General features: G+C 48.7%; 1 protein-coding gene across 8 annotated transcripts in view; it reads left to right on the plus strand.

Moving 5' to 3' along the window:
- The window catches only part of Rreb1 (ras responsive element binding protein 1), a 185,259-nt gene that overhangs the window by 152,325 nt on the left and 14,853 nt on the right, over positions 1 to 18,081 (plus strand). For all 8 annotated transcript variants that reach the window (XM_015990857.3, XM_076573187.1, XM_006972775.4 and 5 more), the window contains exons 9-10: positions 11,177 to 11,366; positions 13,045 to 15,952. In XM_015990857.3, the coding sequence (XP_015846343.1) occupies positions 11,177 to 11,366; positions 13,045 to 15,952 (3,098 nt within the window). The remainder of the gene's footprint in view (positions 1 to 11,176; positions 11,367 to 13,044; positions 15,953 to 18,081) is intronic.

Genomic DNA, 18,081 nt, shown 5'->3' on the forward strand with positions numbered 1-18,081 from the left:
ACACTGAAGTAGGGCTAGATTTGTAATGCCTGTGTTCCCTTCCGGTCCCCGCTACTTCTAAAATATGTCTCTGATCTACCAAGAAATAGCTGTTTCTCTTGTCAATGACTACTGATTCTAAGAATTTCAGGAATATTTTGTTTTTTGAGACAAGGTCTCTCTATGTATCCTTGGCTGTTCTGGAACTCACCATGTAGACTAGGCTGGCCCTGAACTGACAGAAATCTGCTTGTCTTTGCCCCCAGACTGCTAGGATTAAAGGCATGCACTACCACACCTGGCCAGGAACTTAACTTCATAGTTTCACTACCCGCAGCATCCTCTGAATGTGGAATTATGGGTAAAGAGTGAGCATTGAAATGGCACCAGCCTCACAATGAAAGTGGTGCAGAGACAGGAGACTGGCTGGCATGTGGGAGCCTCGTTCCTCCAGGTGGGGATTCCTGCCAGGCAGCTGTGAAATTTATGTTTTGTGTATATTTTATTTTGTGACCAGATACTATTTTAAGACCAACCTGCTTTTACCTTTCTTGGAAATTCCATCATAAAGGGAAGTAACCTGGCTCTTCTGAGTGATTTCTAGGCAGTGTGAGTCTGTACAACATGCTGTAGCCATGATGAGGCAAGACCGAGTGTCCCTTTCTGAAATGCTGATCTGGAAAGACTCCTTCCCCAGAGCAAATGGAGGCGGGAATCACATTAGACATGAATCAGTCTGTGGGCAGAACTGTCTGGGCCATGGTGCATAGGTAGGCTTTGAGGTTGAAGCTCCATAGTCCTGTACTGTTACCAAAGCAGTTTCCTCCCCTCCTTAATGGTGACACTGTCTGGTGAGGGGCTGACAGAAAGAAGTTTCTTAGCGCGTTGGATGGACTTAGCCCCTTCAGGCAGCCTTTCATTCCACTAACCCCACAGCAGCTAGCCATGGATGGCTCCTAAGAAGGGGTGGCTTGGTGGCTTGTGTACCTGGTGAGCAGACCAGCCCCAGCTTCAAACTGTCTAGTAACTATTGTGAGGCCGGGTGGGGCTGGCTTTTGAAAACCGAAGAGTCGATTATAGAACATAGTTAATTCTTCGTTTCTCCTCTCTGCTCAGCTTCCACATAATAGCCTGCTATCAGAGGAAGCCTTGGGGCCGGCCAGGCATGGGCCAGTAGGGGGCTAACTGGGGTGGTGCATTATGGCAGTAGCTGATGGGAGAGACTGCTTGTTAACCCAGAACCAAAATAGACAACAACCCCACTTTCAAATCCCAAAGGCGGTAGAGTCACAGCGCTACCAGTTTAGAACCGGCCGGAGTCTGTAACTTAAAACAGCTGTTGGTTTCTTTCTCCTGCCCTTGCCCCGCTCCCTCCCCTGCTCCCAAAGTTGGCGAGGTGCCCGTGTTCCTTAATAAAGTGCTGGCAGTCCAAACTTGTATATACGCCGAGTCTTCTCTCCTCCACTCTGCTGTGTTTCAAAATGATGCAGTTCTGGCATCGAACAAAAGGAAGATGCAAAGTCACTGGTAAAGATTCTCGTTCTTAAGTTCGGATATTGCTTGTGACGCCTTCTATCTTGCTCCTGGGCACGGGGTAAGAGGGCAGAGAAGAAAGCTGAATAGAGCGTGCTGGGCGCTTCCGAACTGACGGTGAGGGACCGTGCAGAGAGCCGTGGGTGCAGAGGGAGAGTGTGCCTGGTGCCGCATGTCTCGCTTTGTTGTTAGAGCGGAGCAACAACAGGCTGCACCTCTGGGGATGTAGTGAGCTGGAGAAACGTGCAGACCAGCGCTGCTGAGCAGGACAGCTGACCCCACTGTCGTTTGAAATCTCCTGCTTGCCACGTTTGAAAGTGGAAAGTGGTGCGGGTGGTACATTTTTACTCTCTTGCTGTCTTCTCTTTAGTAATGGAAGCCTGTCTGTGCTCATGTGCAGTCATAGCCCTCTTTCTGGAAAGCCGTCCCACGCCAGGTGCTGAGCAGCCCACAAGAGCAGGTTAAAGACAAGCCAGGAGGCCTTCCCCAAGAGTGGGCTGTGCAGTGGAGAGTCACCATGTTGATGAAGGAGCTGCCAGAAGCAGACTTGGCCCAAGTTATTGTATAATCTTAGGTGGCTTCTTGATTAAAGGGGATTGGGTAATAAGTAATTTTAACATTATTTCAGTTAAAATATATCCAACAAATGACTGATTCCTCATTGTGACAGTACAAGGCATTTGACCAGTCTTGAGAAAAACAGGGATGTTTGAGGTGGGACCTGGAGGCTGATCAGGAAAAGAAGGAGGTAGAGGTGGGGGGTAGGGGTGGGAAGTATGCAAGTTCAGAGCCAAAAAAGACACAGTGGCTAAGAGCTTTGGATCTGACATTGGATGCTGTGGCACTCCTTTCATTCCTTCTGGGTTATTGCCATCATTATTGTCACATTATTGATCTTGGGGTAATTTTAAGTTTAAGGCAGTGTCCTCATATCAGTCAGGAAACAGGATATGGGAAGCTCAAGGGGTCTTTGGCAGGCACCCGGGGCTCTGAGGGGAGGCTGAGCACTACCCTCGCCAGAGCAAGCTGTAGGCCAGCCATCCCCTTGCTATGCATCCTGGCTGTGAGGCCCCTGGGTGAGATATACCAGGATGTTCCTGTCTCTGTTTTGTGATTGTTCTGAGGAATATTCAGCTCCCTTCACTGTACACCCACCACCTGCAGAGAGACCCTGAGACTCTTGTGTGTCATTGGCCCCATATTCTCAACATGCTAAACACAAGGCGAAAGTGAACAGAGTATTACTTTTATTAAGACTCCAGGGGTCCAAGGATCAGCCAGAGGAGGACAGAGGCCCCTGGCCTGGCAGTTAGAGGCGCCTTAGTCATACCTTTCGAAGCCTCCTCACCACCCAAGAGTGGAGCAAAGACCAAGTTCCACCGGCTTCAGAGCCGTCTCCTGTTTCCTCTCACCCCCTTAGGCTACTCGCTACTTCATGTCATGCTGGCTTCATTGAATAGGCCTAGCTGGATGCTGGTCAGTGGTAGAGAGCCTGAGCATGTTCCTAGGATGTGGCAGGGGAAGGCAACCCAGCCAGGGCTCAGTCACAGTCCATCACTGCTGCTCACAACAACTGGGAGAGATTACTTACTGCAGCTGTGGATGTCAGTTCTCTGCCCCAGGATGGGCCAGGAAGGGTGGGCTGAGGGAAGAGGAATGTCGGGGTAGGGTGGGGCTCTAGCCGAGGGATTATTGTTTGCACTTATTCCTTTTGGCCTCTGGAGACAGAGCAGGAAAAATGAAGCATGAAATCTCTCTTTAAAAGGAATGCCAGTCTCCATCAAAACTCTGTAACGAGCAAGGAATTGGCCGTTTCAGGTATTTCATAGGTTCTGGTGACTGCAGGGAGTGGGGAGTCACCAGTGTCAGGAAAGTTGCCCAAATTGAGGATGTGACATGAGTCAAGGAGGAGCTGGGACATCTGCGAATGACTGTCCTCTGAACAAACAGGGTCGCAGACAGCCAGTGTGGTCCCAGCCTGCTGCCTGGCACCTCTGTGACCTCAGGCAAGTAGAGACTCAGTTTCCCCATCTGGAAAATAAATTTGATTTGTGAGGGTGAAGGACAATGACCTAGGCCTGGAGCTGTAACAAATACTAAGTGAGTTTTTTGTTGTTTTAAAACGTTGTTTCTTAAAGGGTTTTTATTTATTTATTTTGTGTGTGTATGTGTTTGTGTGGCAATGTGCTTTCGTATGTGTGAAATCACGCCCAGCTTTTTTGTGGGTCCCTGGTTGGGGCTGTCCTCGTGTTTGATCAGCCAGCACGTCACTGAGCTGTCTCTCCAGCCCACGTGTATCCTTTTTAGTACTTTAAGCCCTCTAGCAAAACAGTTACCAATTTGGTGTGGTCTTTCCTGACTATCCCATCCCAGTGACACAGAGGAGTCAAATTCCAGGACTTCTTCTCCCAAGTACCGTGGACTTGACAGAGCACAAAAGCATTTGTCCTTGGCCCTTTGTTGTCATCAAGTGCCATTTTTGTCTACCTTTGCTTTTGTGAATGCTGAGCAGCTTTTTAAATGGGGTTTGAGTCCTGCCTCCTGGGAGTGTTGTAACCCTTATAGACTTGACAGATAGGCAGATTTTAGAAGCTTGAAGGACCTTGATGCCTACAAATAAGAGAGCCACACGTTTTTTGTAGCATGTTGGGGAAACCAGCAATTGTTTTTTTTTTTTTTTAAAAAAAGTTCCTTAAGTTGAAATTTGTCACTGTAGTCTTTTGAAAATACTTTTTGGGTAGTTAATTTTTTTAAAGTTAGCCCTTTCTTTATGCTTAAGTGTGTGTGTGGGGGGGTGTATCTGTCTATCCCTCTGCTACCCCAATTGCCTTTTGTTTATTTTTTTGAGACAGGATCTCTTTATGTAGCCCTAACTGTCCTGGAACTAGCTATGTAGATCAAACTGGCCTTGAACTTGCAGCGATCCTCCTGCCCCTGCCTCAGGAGTGCTGGGATTAAAGGTGGGGGCTACTATGCCCAACTTAATTTTTTTTTTCAGGATTTATTTTCTTTTTAATTATGTGTGTGCACACGAGTGTGGGCGTCTACAGAAGTCAGGGTGTTGACTCCCCTGGGGCTGGACTTACAGGTGGTTGTGGGCTGCTTGGCCTGGGTGCTGGGAACCGAACTTGATTCCTCTATTAAGAACAGGACCACCTCTTAACCACTGAGACATTTCTGCATCCCTCCCTGCATTTGGAGGGAGGCATTGTTTTTTGTTGTTTGAGTGTTACTGTTTTATTTTGAGGCAGGATCTTGCTATATAGCCCAGTCTGAGTGCTGCTGTTACAGGCAGGCAGAAGAACACCCAGAGCCCACTACCTGGGAGGTACACATGCTGGGGCTGGGCAAGACTGAAGAGGCCATGGGGGACCAGCTGAGTGGCTTACAGACCACACTGCCCAGAATTGTACTTGGTGGGACTGGACAAGGGTGGGGAGGGCGTAGGGGACCAAGAGTGGCTTACCTCTTGTTGAAGCTTTTCTGCTAACTTCAGGATTTCCATCTTGCTCTAGAACATTAAGGTCACCAGATGTTACTGTAGCAGACACTGGAGGAAGCACATCCCAATATTGCTTAGCTACAGTGGACGTCTGGTTCCATTGTTTTTTAGACTGTTTTGGGTTGGATCGTTGAGTCCTGTAGTGGATATGCACACCAACATAACATCCTACTACATTTCTACCTTAGCCCCGCTGTTTTCTTGTAAAAAGAGAGTAGATGACAGAAGGATACCTTCTTTCGCTGCATCCTTTCCCTTCTTACAGGGATGCTTGCCATCAAAGCAGTAGATATCTCAGCTCCCTTCCTAAGTAGGCATGTGGCATACAGCAGTTAGCAATTTCGTTCGGGATGGCTTGCCTTCCAGCTTGATAATATAGCCCAAGCTGGCCTTGAACTCCTGACCCTCCTTCCTTCCCTTGCAAGTGCTCGGGATTACAAATGTGCGTCCCCCATACTCAGTTTCAATGTTTTCTGAATCTTTAATTGCACTTTTCCTTTAAGACTGAGTGGATTGGAGTGTGAACAGCGTTGCCTGTTTCATTACAGTGTCTTTTAACAACTGGAAGGGCAAAAACCTCAGCTCATGAGTGTGTCCTTGACCTGGTGGGTCTAGCTGGCCTACTCCTGGCTGTGGTGACTTGAGCAGGTTGAGTGCTGGCTGGCGGGGTTAGGTCTTCTGTAGCTTGATGGCTTGAGGTTAGAGTAGAGATCAGTCCCCGTGGAGCCAAGTACATGAGCAATAAAATCTTTCCAACCTGGCAAAAGTCACAGCTAGAATGCGATGGTCTTCTGCTAGTTGACAGAGAAAAGATGGGGAACTTCTTTTTCCCCTATGACTGCGGCTTGAACCCAGGACTTACACATGGTCAAGCAGCTGTCCTGCGCTCAGCTACACTCCCGGCCTACAGACCAGTTCTGTGACGGTGCCTCCCCACGTCCTTGACCACTGAAAAACACTTCTCTAAGCTTATCCCGCGGGTTCTCTGTGAGCATAGTTTCCAGCAACCCCATTCTATCTCTACAGCTTCACATACTAACACCCACAAGCAAAACTTCGCTCAGTTATCCTTCCCTGCTGCTGGGAGGCGTTTCCGGTCCTTGGGACCCCCACCTACAGAGCTCCCTATCTGTGCTTCACACCTACCCAGAAGCCCTCGGTGATATTACAAGTGGTACTAAGGGAGACTGGGAGAGAAGAGAGATAAGCTGCTGCAGGCCGCTCTCTTCTCGTGTTCCAGCGCCCCGGCCCTCTCCTCCCCCCACCCCTCCTCCCCACCGAGGTCGGGGGGACCCCAGATCCAGTGACTGGGAAGAATCTTGGACTCTGTCCTAACATGCCAAAATCAGATCCTCATCTTCTTAGCTATACTGGCTAATGCGGTGCTAATTTGGGTTCTTTCTAAGTGAGTCAGTATCCGTGTGTTCTGCCCGGGGGTGCAGAAAGCTGCTGCCGTGAGTCAGTACAGTGAGCACGCTTGTGGAAAAGTCAGGCAAATACCTGCTTTTTTTTTTTTTTTTTTAAAATCACCCCTCTGTTCCATATGTAATTTCTCCTTAAACTGTTCAATGGCAGTTTTTCCACTGAACCGCCCCCTCACCCCCTACACCCCACCCCCCACTCCCCACCCCCGTCCCGGGAATAACCTATTTCAATAGGATTTTGAAAAGACAGCTTTGGTTTTGGAAGGAAGTGTAAGTTCTTATAGTTTCTTTGGATTTCCAGGAAAAAAAAAAAAAGATTGCCCCACCCCCACCACACTCCCCCGCCCAATACATTGATTTTACTGACAGCAAAGTTGGTTTCCATTTGGGAAAGCTGCCCTCTGTGTTTCCAACATAGGGCCTTTTCCATTGCCAGAAAATCAAAAGACAGTCAGTCTGGTATATAAAAGTTCTCTCTGGCACGTCGTCAGGGTCTGTTGCAAAATGAAATTCTCCTCCAGCTCTCCCCTCACTGTGACTCTTGAGTATGTTTCTGCCTCTTCTAAATATTTTGCAATCATTGTCTTGATGGGTTTCCTGGCAGGGCTGAGATAGTCCACAAACCCAGGTTGAGGACAACGGAGTCCCGGGGACCACCCAGCCAATGGCTGTAGCCTTAATGAAGAGTGAGTGATAAAGCCAAGCCAGGTCTGCCGATAGATACCCTGAGAGGAGCGCCAGCTGCGGGCTCTGCCTGCTGCCACGGGCTCCACAGATTTACAGTGACCTCCCTTGTCCTTCAAGCCCTTCGAAACAAGGTTGCAAAGCCATGCTTCCCGCTCTGGGGAGGGCTGTTAAACCCTTGTCTCTGATAAAGGCCCCACTTTTCAAGGTGCCGGTTTTCCTCCCTGGCTTTATTTAAAGTCCGTCAACAGGTGCAGACTGTGAGGCAAAGAGGCACAAGATTTCCTGAGTGTCCCAGCCTTACAGTGCATTTATAATTTCAAAGCAGGTGTGGCCTCTTGGTTTGGGTTGGTTTATTTAAGGGGATGTGTTTTGTTGGGGGCACTATGGCTATTTGCTTTTTTGTTTTTTATCTTCCATTTCAAGCAGCCTGCTTGTGAGATCCTCTAGAGCAGTGGTTCTCAACCTTACTAAGGCTGAGACCTTTCAATGCAGTTCCTCATGTGGTGGTGACCCCCAACCACAAAAATTATTTTCGCTGCCACTTCATCACTAATTTTGCAACTGTTATGAATCATAACGTAAATGTCTGATATGTGACTGTAAGGGGGCTAAGACCCAAACGTTGAGAACCACCGCTCTCAAACCTTTTTAGAAGGGAAGCCAAGGTACCTGTTGTCTCAGCTACTTGGTGTCACAGGGATCCTTTCAAAAACAGACAAATCCAGCTAGGCAGTGGTGGCGCACGCCTTTAATCCCAGCATTGGGGAGGCAGAGGCAGATAGATCTCTGTGAGTTCGAGGCCAGCCTGATCTACACAGTGAGTTCCAGGACAGCTGAGTCTACACAGAAAAACCTTGTCTCGAGGGGGGAGGGGAAGGTAATCCAGTGCTTGGGAGACAAAGGAGGCAGATTCCTGTGAGTTTGAGACCAGCCTGGTCTACATAGAGAATTCTGGGCCACCCAGGACGACATACTTGAGACTCTTAAGAAATAAGGAAGAATTTCCAACTGTGAAATACAGGTGTTAGGCTGAATTCCTGTGAAGGTGGAAGTATGAAAAGTAGATCTTAGACTTGATTTGGAGGGTCCAAGCGTGCAGGTTGGAGAGAGTGTTCTCTTCTCAGCTGTGGCCCCAGGGAAGGCAGGCAGGGCCCAAGGAAGCAGATGGTTAAGAACAGAGGGTGGACCAGAGAGAGCACTTGTTTTTCCACATGAATCTTTCTCCAGATTAAACCTGCGTGCTGAGGAGGAGCGGCATGTGTGGCGTTTGTGAGGGCCTGCGCTGAAGCTTTGCTACTGGGAGAGCTAGTTCCTTTTGATTCCTGATCCATTTCATCCAGCTAAGATCAACACAACTTTGTGTTTCTGTTTAGCCTATGTGTTGAATATGTATTACTGACTGGTTAACATTGAACTCAACAACCAATACCACTGTAACCCATGCCTGAATAGACCATCCCTAATGCATCATGTTCTCTCCTTAAGGCACATCGCAGCTTCCCATGCTTAAGACACTAGACAATACTTCAGAACCACATCTAGAAACCATTGTTTACCAAAATCACCAACAAAAAGCATCTGAACACAAGAAACATGGTGTGAAATATCAGAAAGAACATCCACCTATAGTTTAAGGGCTGATCAAGGCCACATGTGATTTCCTCCTGTTTAAGAAAATATTTATTATTAATATTTATATTTATAGTATTTAAGGTATATATAAATTATCTTGTGAGACCTCTTTTACCTGATTAACAAGCCCTTGTGCTACGGACAAGCCTGCTGACTCCAAACTAGACACGTGCTGAGAATAAGTGTTCTCCTCCCCGGAGTGACTGCTCATTCTTTTTTTTTTTTTTTTTTTTTTTTTTTGGTTTTTCGAGACAGGGTTTCTCTGCGTAGTTTTGCGCCTTTCCTGGAGCTCACTTGGTAGCCCAGGCTGGCCTCGAACTCACAGAGATCCACCTGGCTCTGCCTCCCGAGTGCTGGGATTAAAGGCGTGCGCCACCACCGCCCGGCGTGACTGCTCATTCTTACTCGCTTTCTCTCCTGTGATTAGGATGTCACGGGCTTGTGCCCAGCAGCGTGGCTCTGTGGGACATTCTGAGCAATGGACATTTCTCTCCATTCCAGTGCCCTCCCCACCCCTTCCAAAAGTTCTCATAGTATCATAAGTATGCAGGCAGAAAAGCATGTGCAGGAACCCTTAACATCACATGTGCCAAAGGGAATCGGGGTTAGTGTCTGTCAGCTGAGGCTGCTCCACACTCGGCAGCTGCTGAAGGTCATCCTTGGTGAGATGTGAAGTTATAAAACCTCACCTCACTCTTACTGGTTATTTGAGGTAAAGTAGTTCCCCTTCTGATGAACGTGTTAAGGAGCATTTAAAGCATATGCAAAAACTTAGCAGCAATTTCTTAATAACGAACATGGTGAGAGGTCGGTTCACCTAATTCTGATATTTCTCTCATCTTTTTAACTAGAATAGCGTGAGGAGGTGGGCTGGGTATCCATGTTCAGTTGACTTGAACCTAAAAGGTCTAAGCTAGAGTCCCATTTCCAGGCAGGATTTCCCCAGCCTCTGAGGTCAGCATCATATGTCTGCTGTCAAGTCAGAACTCAAACCTGTTTCAGCTGAAAATAGATCCTGGCCTAAAGTGCAATGTCTGTGCCTCTGTCCTGCTTAGCCTGTGACTTAGCCCTCTGTATTCTGAAGGGATGGAGCCTGGAGTCTCCCTGGAACATGCCCTGCCCACAAGGTGGGAGCCACACCAGGGAAACCCATGGATGAAGCATTTCCAGTCCTCACGTGTGCTCTGGCCACAACTGTTGGAAGCTCAGTAGACTCCCCTCAGAAAGAGCATTGTGTTTCCAGTGGCTGTTGGGAATGTGTTATGTTAAATCTTGCTTAGAGGGTGTTTCCAGATTACCAGGGGAGAGGCAAGAGGTAGGTATCCGACAAGGCTACATTCTGCTGCAGCTGCTAGGGAGTGAGTGATAAAGGGCTGCTCAGACTCCTCTTCGGCATTTCAGCAGCATGAGCTCAGAGGCAACATGGGGGATTTCATTGTCTTTCTTTCCAGAAAAGAAGGAACAACAAAGAAAGTTTCCATCAGCAAGTATGTGGTGTAAATGGGAGCAAGTTGCTTTGCCTCTATAAAAACAGTGGTAACAAGACCCCTCCCCAGGGGGTTTATGAGTGTGAGATGTGGTTATACAAATAAATAGAACTTTCTGCCATCATGCAAATGTGCACATCTGCCCTGCCCCATACCAGTGAGCTCTATGTGCATGAGGAGTTTTGATGAATTTCCATTTAACTAGCCGCATGGGCTCCAGTGACTATAGTGAGTTACAGACTGGGGGATGCTCATAATGCCATTATTACAGCACCTGAGATTTCACTCAGTGAAGATCTAGAGATCATGATGCCCACCATCCTGTTGGCCTCCTGTCCACTTCCCCAGCAGGGCTTTTGCACTTATTGTGAGCTCAGTATGTCGTTATTTTTCTGGTAAAAGTGGTAGTACTACCAATATACTTATTTTATCTCTGCTGCACACCAGGAGTGCTGTGTGATTTCACTAGTGCCGTGTAGGCATGTGGTGTTTGTTTGGAAAAGGGGTTTTGCCTTTGTATCTCTTAAGTGTCGTATACCACCATGCCCAGCAGGATAGGCTTTTTTGTGTTTTGTTGATTTTTTTTTTTTTTTTTTTTTTTTTTTTTTTGAGGCAAGGTCTCACTTCGGTGACTTCAGGACCCTAACTGTCTTCTCTTTGGGCACAGTCTTTGGATGATGGTGTCATACAGATATTTTGTACTACCTGCAAAGATTTGGTATCCAGAGATATTAGAATATGTCTTTACAAAAACAAAAGGGGAAGAAAGAGATTTGTGTGCGTGCGTGCGTGCGTGCGTGCGTGTGTGTGCGCGCTAACCACTAGCAATTATGCTTTATTGTATTCAACTAAAATGAAGCGACAAAGCCTATGCTAAAGCTAACAGACCATGGAGACTGAACTGCCTCCTCATGGCTGTCCCTCCCTCCTAGATGTGACATCTGCTGTGTGACTTTCCGCACACACCGAGGGCTGCTGCGCCACAATGCCCTTGTCCACAAGCAGCTTCCCAGAGACGCCATGGGAAGACCTTTCATCCAGAACAACCCTTCGATTCCTGCTGGCTTCCATGACTTAGGATTTACCGACTTCTCCTGTAGGAAGTTTCCTCGAATTTCTCAGGTATGCTGATGGACCCATTCAGCCTGCAGCTACCTCTGCATTCTGTGCAGCAGGGTGGGGTGGGGTGGGGTGGGGTGGGGTGGGGTGGGTTCTGTAATGTCCTCTCACTAAAGTCCAGCCTGGCCTAGTCTGTCCTCCTTGGGTTTCTTGGGCTGAGAGGGGCTAATGGCCTTTTATCTTGGGTTGCGTTTTCCATGAGTATTTGTATGAACCTAGCCCATCGGTGCCTTTTGCCCATTCCTCAGGCTTTGAGACATAAAGTTGTGTATTCACCATCCCCACCAAAGCCCTGTTGTAATCGTTAGTGTCTGCTTTACAGCCTGGTGTTTTCAGCAATTTCTATTAAAATGCATTGGACTTTTTTGGTGTGTGTGTGTGTGTGTGTGTGTGTGTGTGTGTGTGTGTGTGTGTGTGTATGTGTGTGTATCTCTGTCATATGTATGTGGATGCTCCTGGAGGCCAGAAGAGCATTGGATCCCCTAAGCTGATTGTAAGTGGTTGTGACCCATCTGATGTAGGTGCTGGGAACAAAACTCGGGTCCTCTGGAAGAGCAGTAAGCATTCCTAACTACTGAGCTGTTTTTCCCAGATCCTTGGATCATTACAGATTTGAATAAGCCAATGAGCCCATTTGTTCCATGCCTATACGGAAACTACCAAAACTACCTTTTAATTTTTTCCATGTGTGAAATGGAGATAGGGAGCATCCACAGTTCTCGAGTGCATTGTACCTGACACATGTACATGCATGACTCTCCCAGGTGACTTATGTCCCCTCTCCTCCCACAGTCACAGAAACAGCCACTTCTCATCACTTTGTGGAAAAGGCACCCTGGTTTGTCCTCTCAGCTTGTCTGGCACTGCCCAAACTGGCCATCCTCCTGCCTCAGTCTGCCAGGTGCTGGCTTTGTGCTATCACCACCAGTGTAAACACTCTCCCTTTTTTAAAGGCTCAACTAAAACCCCACCTTGATGTTATTTCACTGTACTTTTTAGTATCCCTGGTGACGGTGTCCTTAACCAAACAAGCATGCTTCTTTCGGGTATGTCCATCTTTTTGGAACCTACCTTGCTGTGAGGCAGATGGGACGTTAAATATACAGCTTCAAATCTCAAGCATGAAAGATGGGCCAGATCCACACAAAAACTCACAGAAGACTCAACCTAAGATGAAAGGTCTTCTACCCCCTGAGCCCAAGAAACCCAAGGAGGATAGACCAGGCCAGGCTGGATTTTAGTGAGAGACTGAACATTAGAGAAGAAGACCAAAATATTACACACACACACACACACACACACACACACACACACACACACACACACACACACACCATTGCAATAAGACATTGCTATGTACAGGGTTCACACTTATGAACTGTGCAGTTGAGAGTAACGAAGGAGAAATGTCTCGTAATGTTTTACGTAGGTTTACAGTTCTGTGTTAGATTGCATCCGTAGCTGTCTGTGGCCACATGTGGCCCACAGGCTGTAGTCCAGGCTCCTCTCTCTGGCTGTCATTTTCCTAATTCAGTCTCAGCTTCACACTCAGAAAGGCTGGCTCCCAGCATTAACGAAAGGGGCTGCTGTTACACAACAGACACGCCGCACATCTCCCTTCCGGGTCATTTCTAAATCCTGACCTTTTGTCCCCTTGCCTCTGCTGGTGGGATCCCCTTAGGCCTGGTGTGAAACAAACCTGCGGAGGTGCATCAGCGAGCAGCACCGCTTCGTGTGCGACACCTGTGACAAGGCGTTCCCCATGCTGTCTTCGCTCATCCTGCACAGGCAGACCCACATCGCCGCCGATCAGGGCCGGGAAAAGCTCCAGACCCTGGCTGATGATAGCGCGGACCAGAAGGTCTTCCTGGCCTCGCTGGGCCTGCAGCACACCAAAGACATCAGGCCTGCACCTCCTGAGGAACCCCTGCCGGACGACAACCAAGCAATACAGCTCCAGACACTCAAGTGTCAGCTACCTCAGGACCCTGGCTGCACCAACGTGCTGAGCCTGTCCCCTTTTGAAGTTGCTTCTTTAGGTGGTTCTCTGACAGTCCTCCCGGCTACCAAGGAGAGCATGAAGCATCTGTCTCTGCAGCCCTTCCCAAAGGGCTTCATCATCCAGCCGGACAGCAGTATCGTGGTAAAGCCTATTTCGGGAGAGTCAGCCATTGAGCTAGCAGACATCCAACAGATTCTCAAGATGGCAGCTTCCGCTCCTCCACAAATCAGTCTTCCGCCACTTTCCAAGGCTCCCGCCACCCCCCTTCAGGCCATTTTCAAGCACATGCCTCCTTTGAAGCCAAAGCCTTTGGTCACACCTCGGACAGTGGTCGCCACCTCTACACCCCCGCCTCTCATCAATGCACAGCAGGCATCGCCAGGTTGTATCAGCCCTAGCCTTCCTCCACAGTCCCTGAAGTTCCTCAAGGGCTCAGTCGAGGCAGCCTCCAATGCTCCTCTGCTCCAGTCCAAGTCTGGGGCCCAGCCAAACACCACCACCACACAACTCTTCCTGCAGCAGCCTGGAGTGGAGTCGCCAGGCCAGCCCGAGATGAAGACGCAGCTGGAACAGGACAGCATCATCGAGGCCCTGCTGCCCCTAAACATGGAGGCAAAGATCAAGCAGGAGATAACCGAGGGTGACCTCAAGGCCATCATGACCGGCCCCAGTGGCAAGAAGACCCCTGCCATGCGCAAGGTGCTCTACCCCTGCCGCTTCTGTAACCAGGTGTTTGCTTTCTCTGGAGTTCTGCGCGCCCACGTGCGCTCCCACCTGGGCATCTCACCCTACCAGTGCAACCTCTGCAACTACATCGCTGCAGACAAAGCCGCTCTCATCCGCCACCTTCGCACACACAGCGGGGAAAGGCCTTACGTCTGCAAGATCTGCTGCTACCCATTCACGGTCAAAGCCAACTGTGAGCGGCACCTGCGCAAGAAGCACCTCAAGGCCAACCGAAAGGACATCGAAAAGAACATAGAATACGTGAGCAGCAGCGCAGCGAAGCTGGTGGATGCCTTCTGCTCCCCGGAGACAGTGTGCGGGCTCTGCGGTGTGGATCTGAAGCACTACCGAGCACTGCGCATTCACATGCGTACACACAGCCTGGGTGGCTGCCCCAAAGGCCGCAAACCTTTCGAGTGCAAAGAATGCAATGCCACCTTTGCAGCCAAGCGCAACTGTGTCCATCACATCCTCAAGCAACACCTGCACGTGCCCGAGCGTGACATCGAGAGCTATGTGGTGGCCACAAATGGTGGCCTTGCCCCCACAGACACGCCCACAGAGGCCTCTGCCAGAGGAGAAGAGGGCAACTGCATTGCTTTTGGTGAGTGCAAGCCCCTCGCCACTTTCCTGGAGTCCCAAAATGGCTTTCTTCACACAAGCCCCACCCAGCCCCTGCCTTCCCACATCTCTGTCAAGCTGGAGCCCGCCAGCAGCTTTGCGATGGACTTCAATGAACCCCTTGACTTTTCACAGAAGGGCCTGGCACTGGTCCAAGTGAAGCAGGAAAATGTGTCCTCCTTGCTGACCTCTTCCTCCTCTGCCCTCTACGACTGCTCCATGGAGCCCATTGACCTATCCATCCCCAAGAGCATAAAGAAAGGAGACAAGGACATAGTTGTCCCCAGTGACGCCAAGAAACCAGAACCAGAACCTGGGAAAGCTGAGCAGCAGTCTCCCTGCCCACCACCCTGCCCTACCCTGTCAGTGACTATGGAGCCCAGAGGGAGCTTGGAAAACTCCACAGGCACTGTGGTGGCCGTCACCACAGCTGCCAATCTGGAAGCCCACACTCAGCCCCTCCAGGGCTCTGTGCAGCTGGCTGTTCCCATCTATTCCTCAGCTCTCATCAGCAATCCCCCCATCCTGGGCAACTCTGCTCTCTTGAACAACCCCGCCCTGCTTCGGCCATTGCGGCCAAAACCTCCCCTCCTCTTGCCAAAGCCCGCCATGACAGAGGAGCTGCCTCCACTGGCTTCCATTGCCCAGATCATCTCATCTGTGTCCTCGGCCCCTACTCTGCTGAAAGCGAAGGTAGCCGACCCTGGGCCGTCGATCACCAGCAGTAACACTGTGGCCACAGACAGCTTAGGAAGCTCGATCCCTAAAGCTGTCACTACCCACACTGACATCACAAGCCCTAAAGAATCCAGTGACCCACCCCCTGCGGCCAGCAGCCCAGAGGAAGCCTTGCCTACTGAGCAAGGAACCTCTGGCTCATCCAGGAAGAGGGGTAGGAAAAGGGGGGTGAGAAACCGGCCCCTCGCCACCAGCAGTGGTGTGGACCTGGACTCCAGTGGTGAGTTTGCTAGTATCGAGAAGATGCTAGCCACCACAGATACCAACAAGTTCAGCCCATTTCTGCAGACTGCAGAGGATGATACTCAGGACGAGGTGTCTGGAGCCCCTGCAGAGCACCATGGACCCAGTGATGAGGAGCAGAGTGGCCCTGCAGAAGACAGGCTGCTGAGAGCAAAGCGGAACTCCTATGCCAACTGCCTGCAGAAGATCAACTGTCCCCACTGTCCCCGGGTCTTCCCTTGGGCCAGCTCCCTCCAGAGGCACATGCTCACACACACTGGTAAGGCCCTCAGGACTCACCAGGCGGTGAGTCTTGAAAGAAGAGACTGAGGGGGAGGGGGAGGCCTAAAGGCTGTTGGTTTCCACGTAACCTGTCTGAGCCACCAAGGGTCGTCCATTGGCACACAAATGCGTCAGACAAGGTGACAGTGGTCGTAGCCTCTCACTTCCCTCCCCACATCCCTTGCCTGACAAGTGTCAAGATTTTCTACTAAGTTAAGTCTGGAGGCAACTCCAGAGAAATGCGACTTTGCACTAAGTAAGGTTCTGGGGATGTAAGGAGCTTGGTGCTTTGACGTGAGAAATCTCATCCTGGCATCTTCAGGGCCACTTTTTCATTTTGAACATTCTGTGGAGTTCTTTGGCTACCATACATGTGAAAAGTAATACTGTAAAGTGTGACTGGGCCATTTTTCCCCTTCTCTGAAGTAGCTGCACCTTCCCCTATTTTTTTTTTTTTTTATTTATTTTTTCTCCTTTTTTGAATATTTATAATACACAGATAATTGGTAGTGGTAATAGTTTTAAGTTCTATTTATTGTAAAATGTCAACTGTTGAGGGAAACACTCTCATTATAATTCTAAATAGTTCTAAATAACAGAGCTAAATTACCAAAGTGATATCCTAGAAATATTTTTCAGATGTCAGTTTCTAGAATCTTAAATACAGAATATTTGTTGAATTATTTTATGCCAGATATTTTGAGTATTTCAATAACGATATACCTTTTATCATAAATGTAATTTTCTGAATATATTATCATAGTATTTGTATCATTGATCATTTGGGCTTTGTACATTGAGTTGAGGTCCTTACTCTTTTGGTATTTACAATTCAAATATTAATAGGTAAGACTAAAAAAAACAAATTATTCTTACTATATGTGTAGTACAGGATTGCTAGGTCATCAGCAAAATTGAAATTTTAGGCCAACAAGTAATTTTTGTAGTGTTAGGGACAAACGAAAGCCTTACTTATTGATTTGAATGAAGTTCAAATTTAGCTAGACGTCTTGTCATTCTGCTTGCAAATGATAGAAAATCAAGGTAGTTGGGAAGTTTACAACAGTACTGTGAAGGGTAGATATGTGCCTGGTGGAAACACTATAGGTAGGACTGATAGCCCAACTGTGCCTTTTGAGATGGTCTGGACCTTGTGATTTCCTCCAGCCCCTCCCACATTCTCTTCTAGATGAATGAGAGCTCTAGGCTTGGTAGACACTGCACATTTTCTATGGATATCCTATCTCCCAGCAAACTGACAGTCTTCCTGGAAACTGATGCATCTATACATTTCTTTTCAATTTGTGCTGGCATCTGGAGATGCTAGGGACACATCCCCACTTGAGAGTCCAATCCTTATGATGCCTGGGTCTTGATTGCCAGAATGCCGTCATTGCTGATTCAGGAGCTTCTGAACCTGTTCAGTCCCCAGGACCCACGTGGTAGATGAAAAGAACCACTCCCACAAGTTGTTCTCTGACGTCTACATGCATGCCATGGCATGTGCATGCTCACACTCATGCTCGTGCGCGCGCGCGCGCACGCACACACACACACACACACACACACAGAATAAAATTACTTTTTAAATGAATAAATTCCAGTCAACAGCATTGAGCAAAACCCAAATTCAACTGTAGTTAAGCTAACTGCCTACATCGTGAGAGATGCCTTCTTCCATCCGGTCGTCTACTATGTGGGATTATTCTAGCATCTATCCTTTGTCTTGACACTTTTCTCCGGTTTACTCACGCCCTACAGTGGAGCAAGGAGGCCAAATGCTAAACGTCCAAATAGGGGCCAGCCAGCACAAACATGGCTTTAGCTCCTTATCCTGCTTAGGTTCCAGGAACTGCATCTGAGGAGGAAGCTGTCATCTTTCATGTCCGCTTGTGTGGTTTCTACATACTCAGTTTCCTCCCTTCTCCAACTCTGTATGAGCCCGTGGCTCACTGTTCTTTCTCTCAATGTGTTGGACCTCGTGAGACAACGATGCACTTCCTTACAGTCCCCCTCTTGAGCAGCTCATCCTGAGTCTTTAGGCCACAGGAGGACAGAGTGCCAGCAAACAAATAGTCCCTTTCAGCTGCAGTCCTCATCTCTTCCTCCTTCCCTTTGCTCTGGTTC

Source organism: Peromyscus maniculatus, chromosome 5 (assembly GCF_049852395.1).
Source record: "Peromyscus maniculatus bairdii isolate BWxNUB_F1_BW_parent chromosome 5, HU_Pman_BW_mat_3.1, whole genome shotgun sequence".
NCBI lineage: Eukaryota > Metazoa > Chordata > Mammalia > Rodentia > Cricetidae > Peromyscus > Peromyscus maniculatus.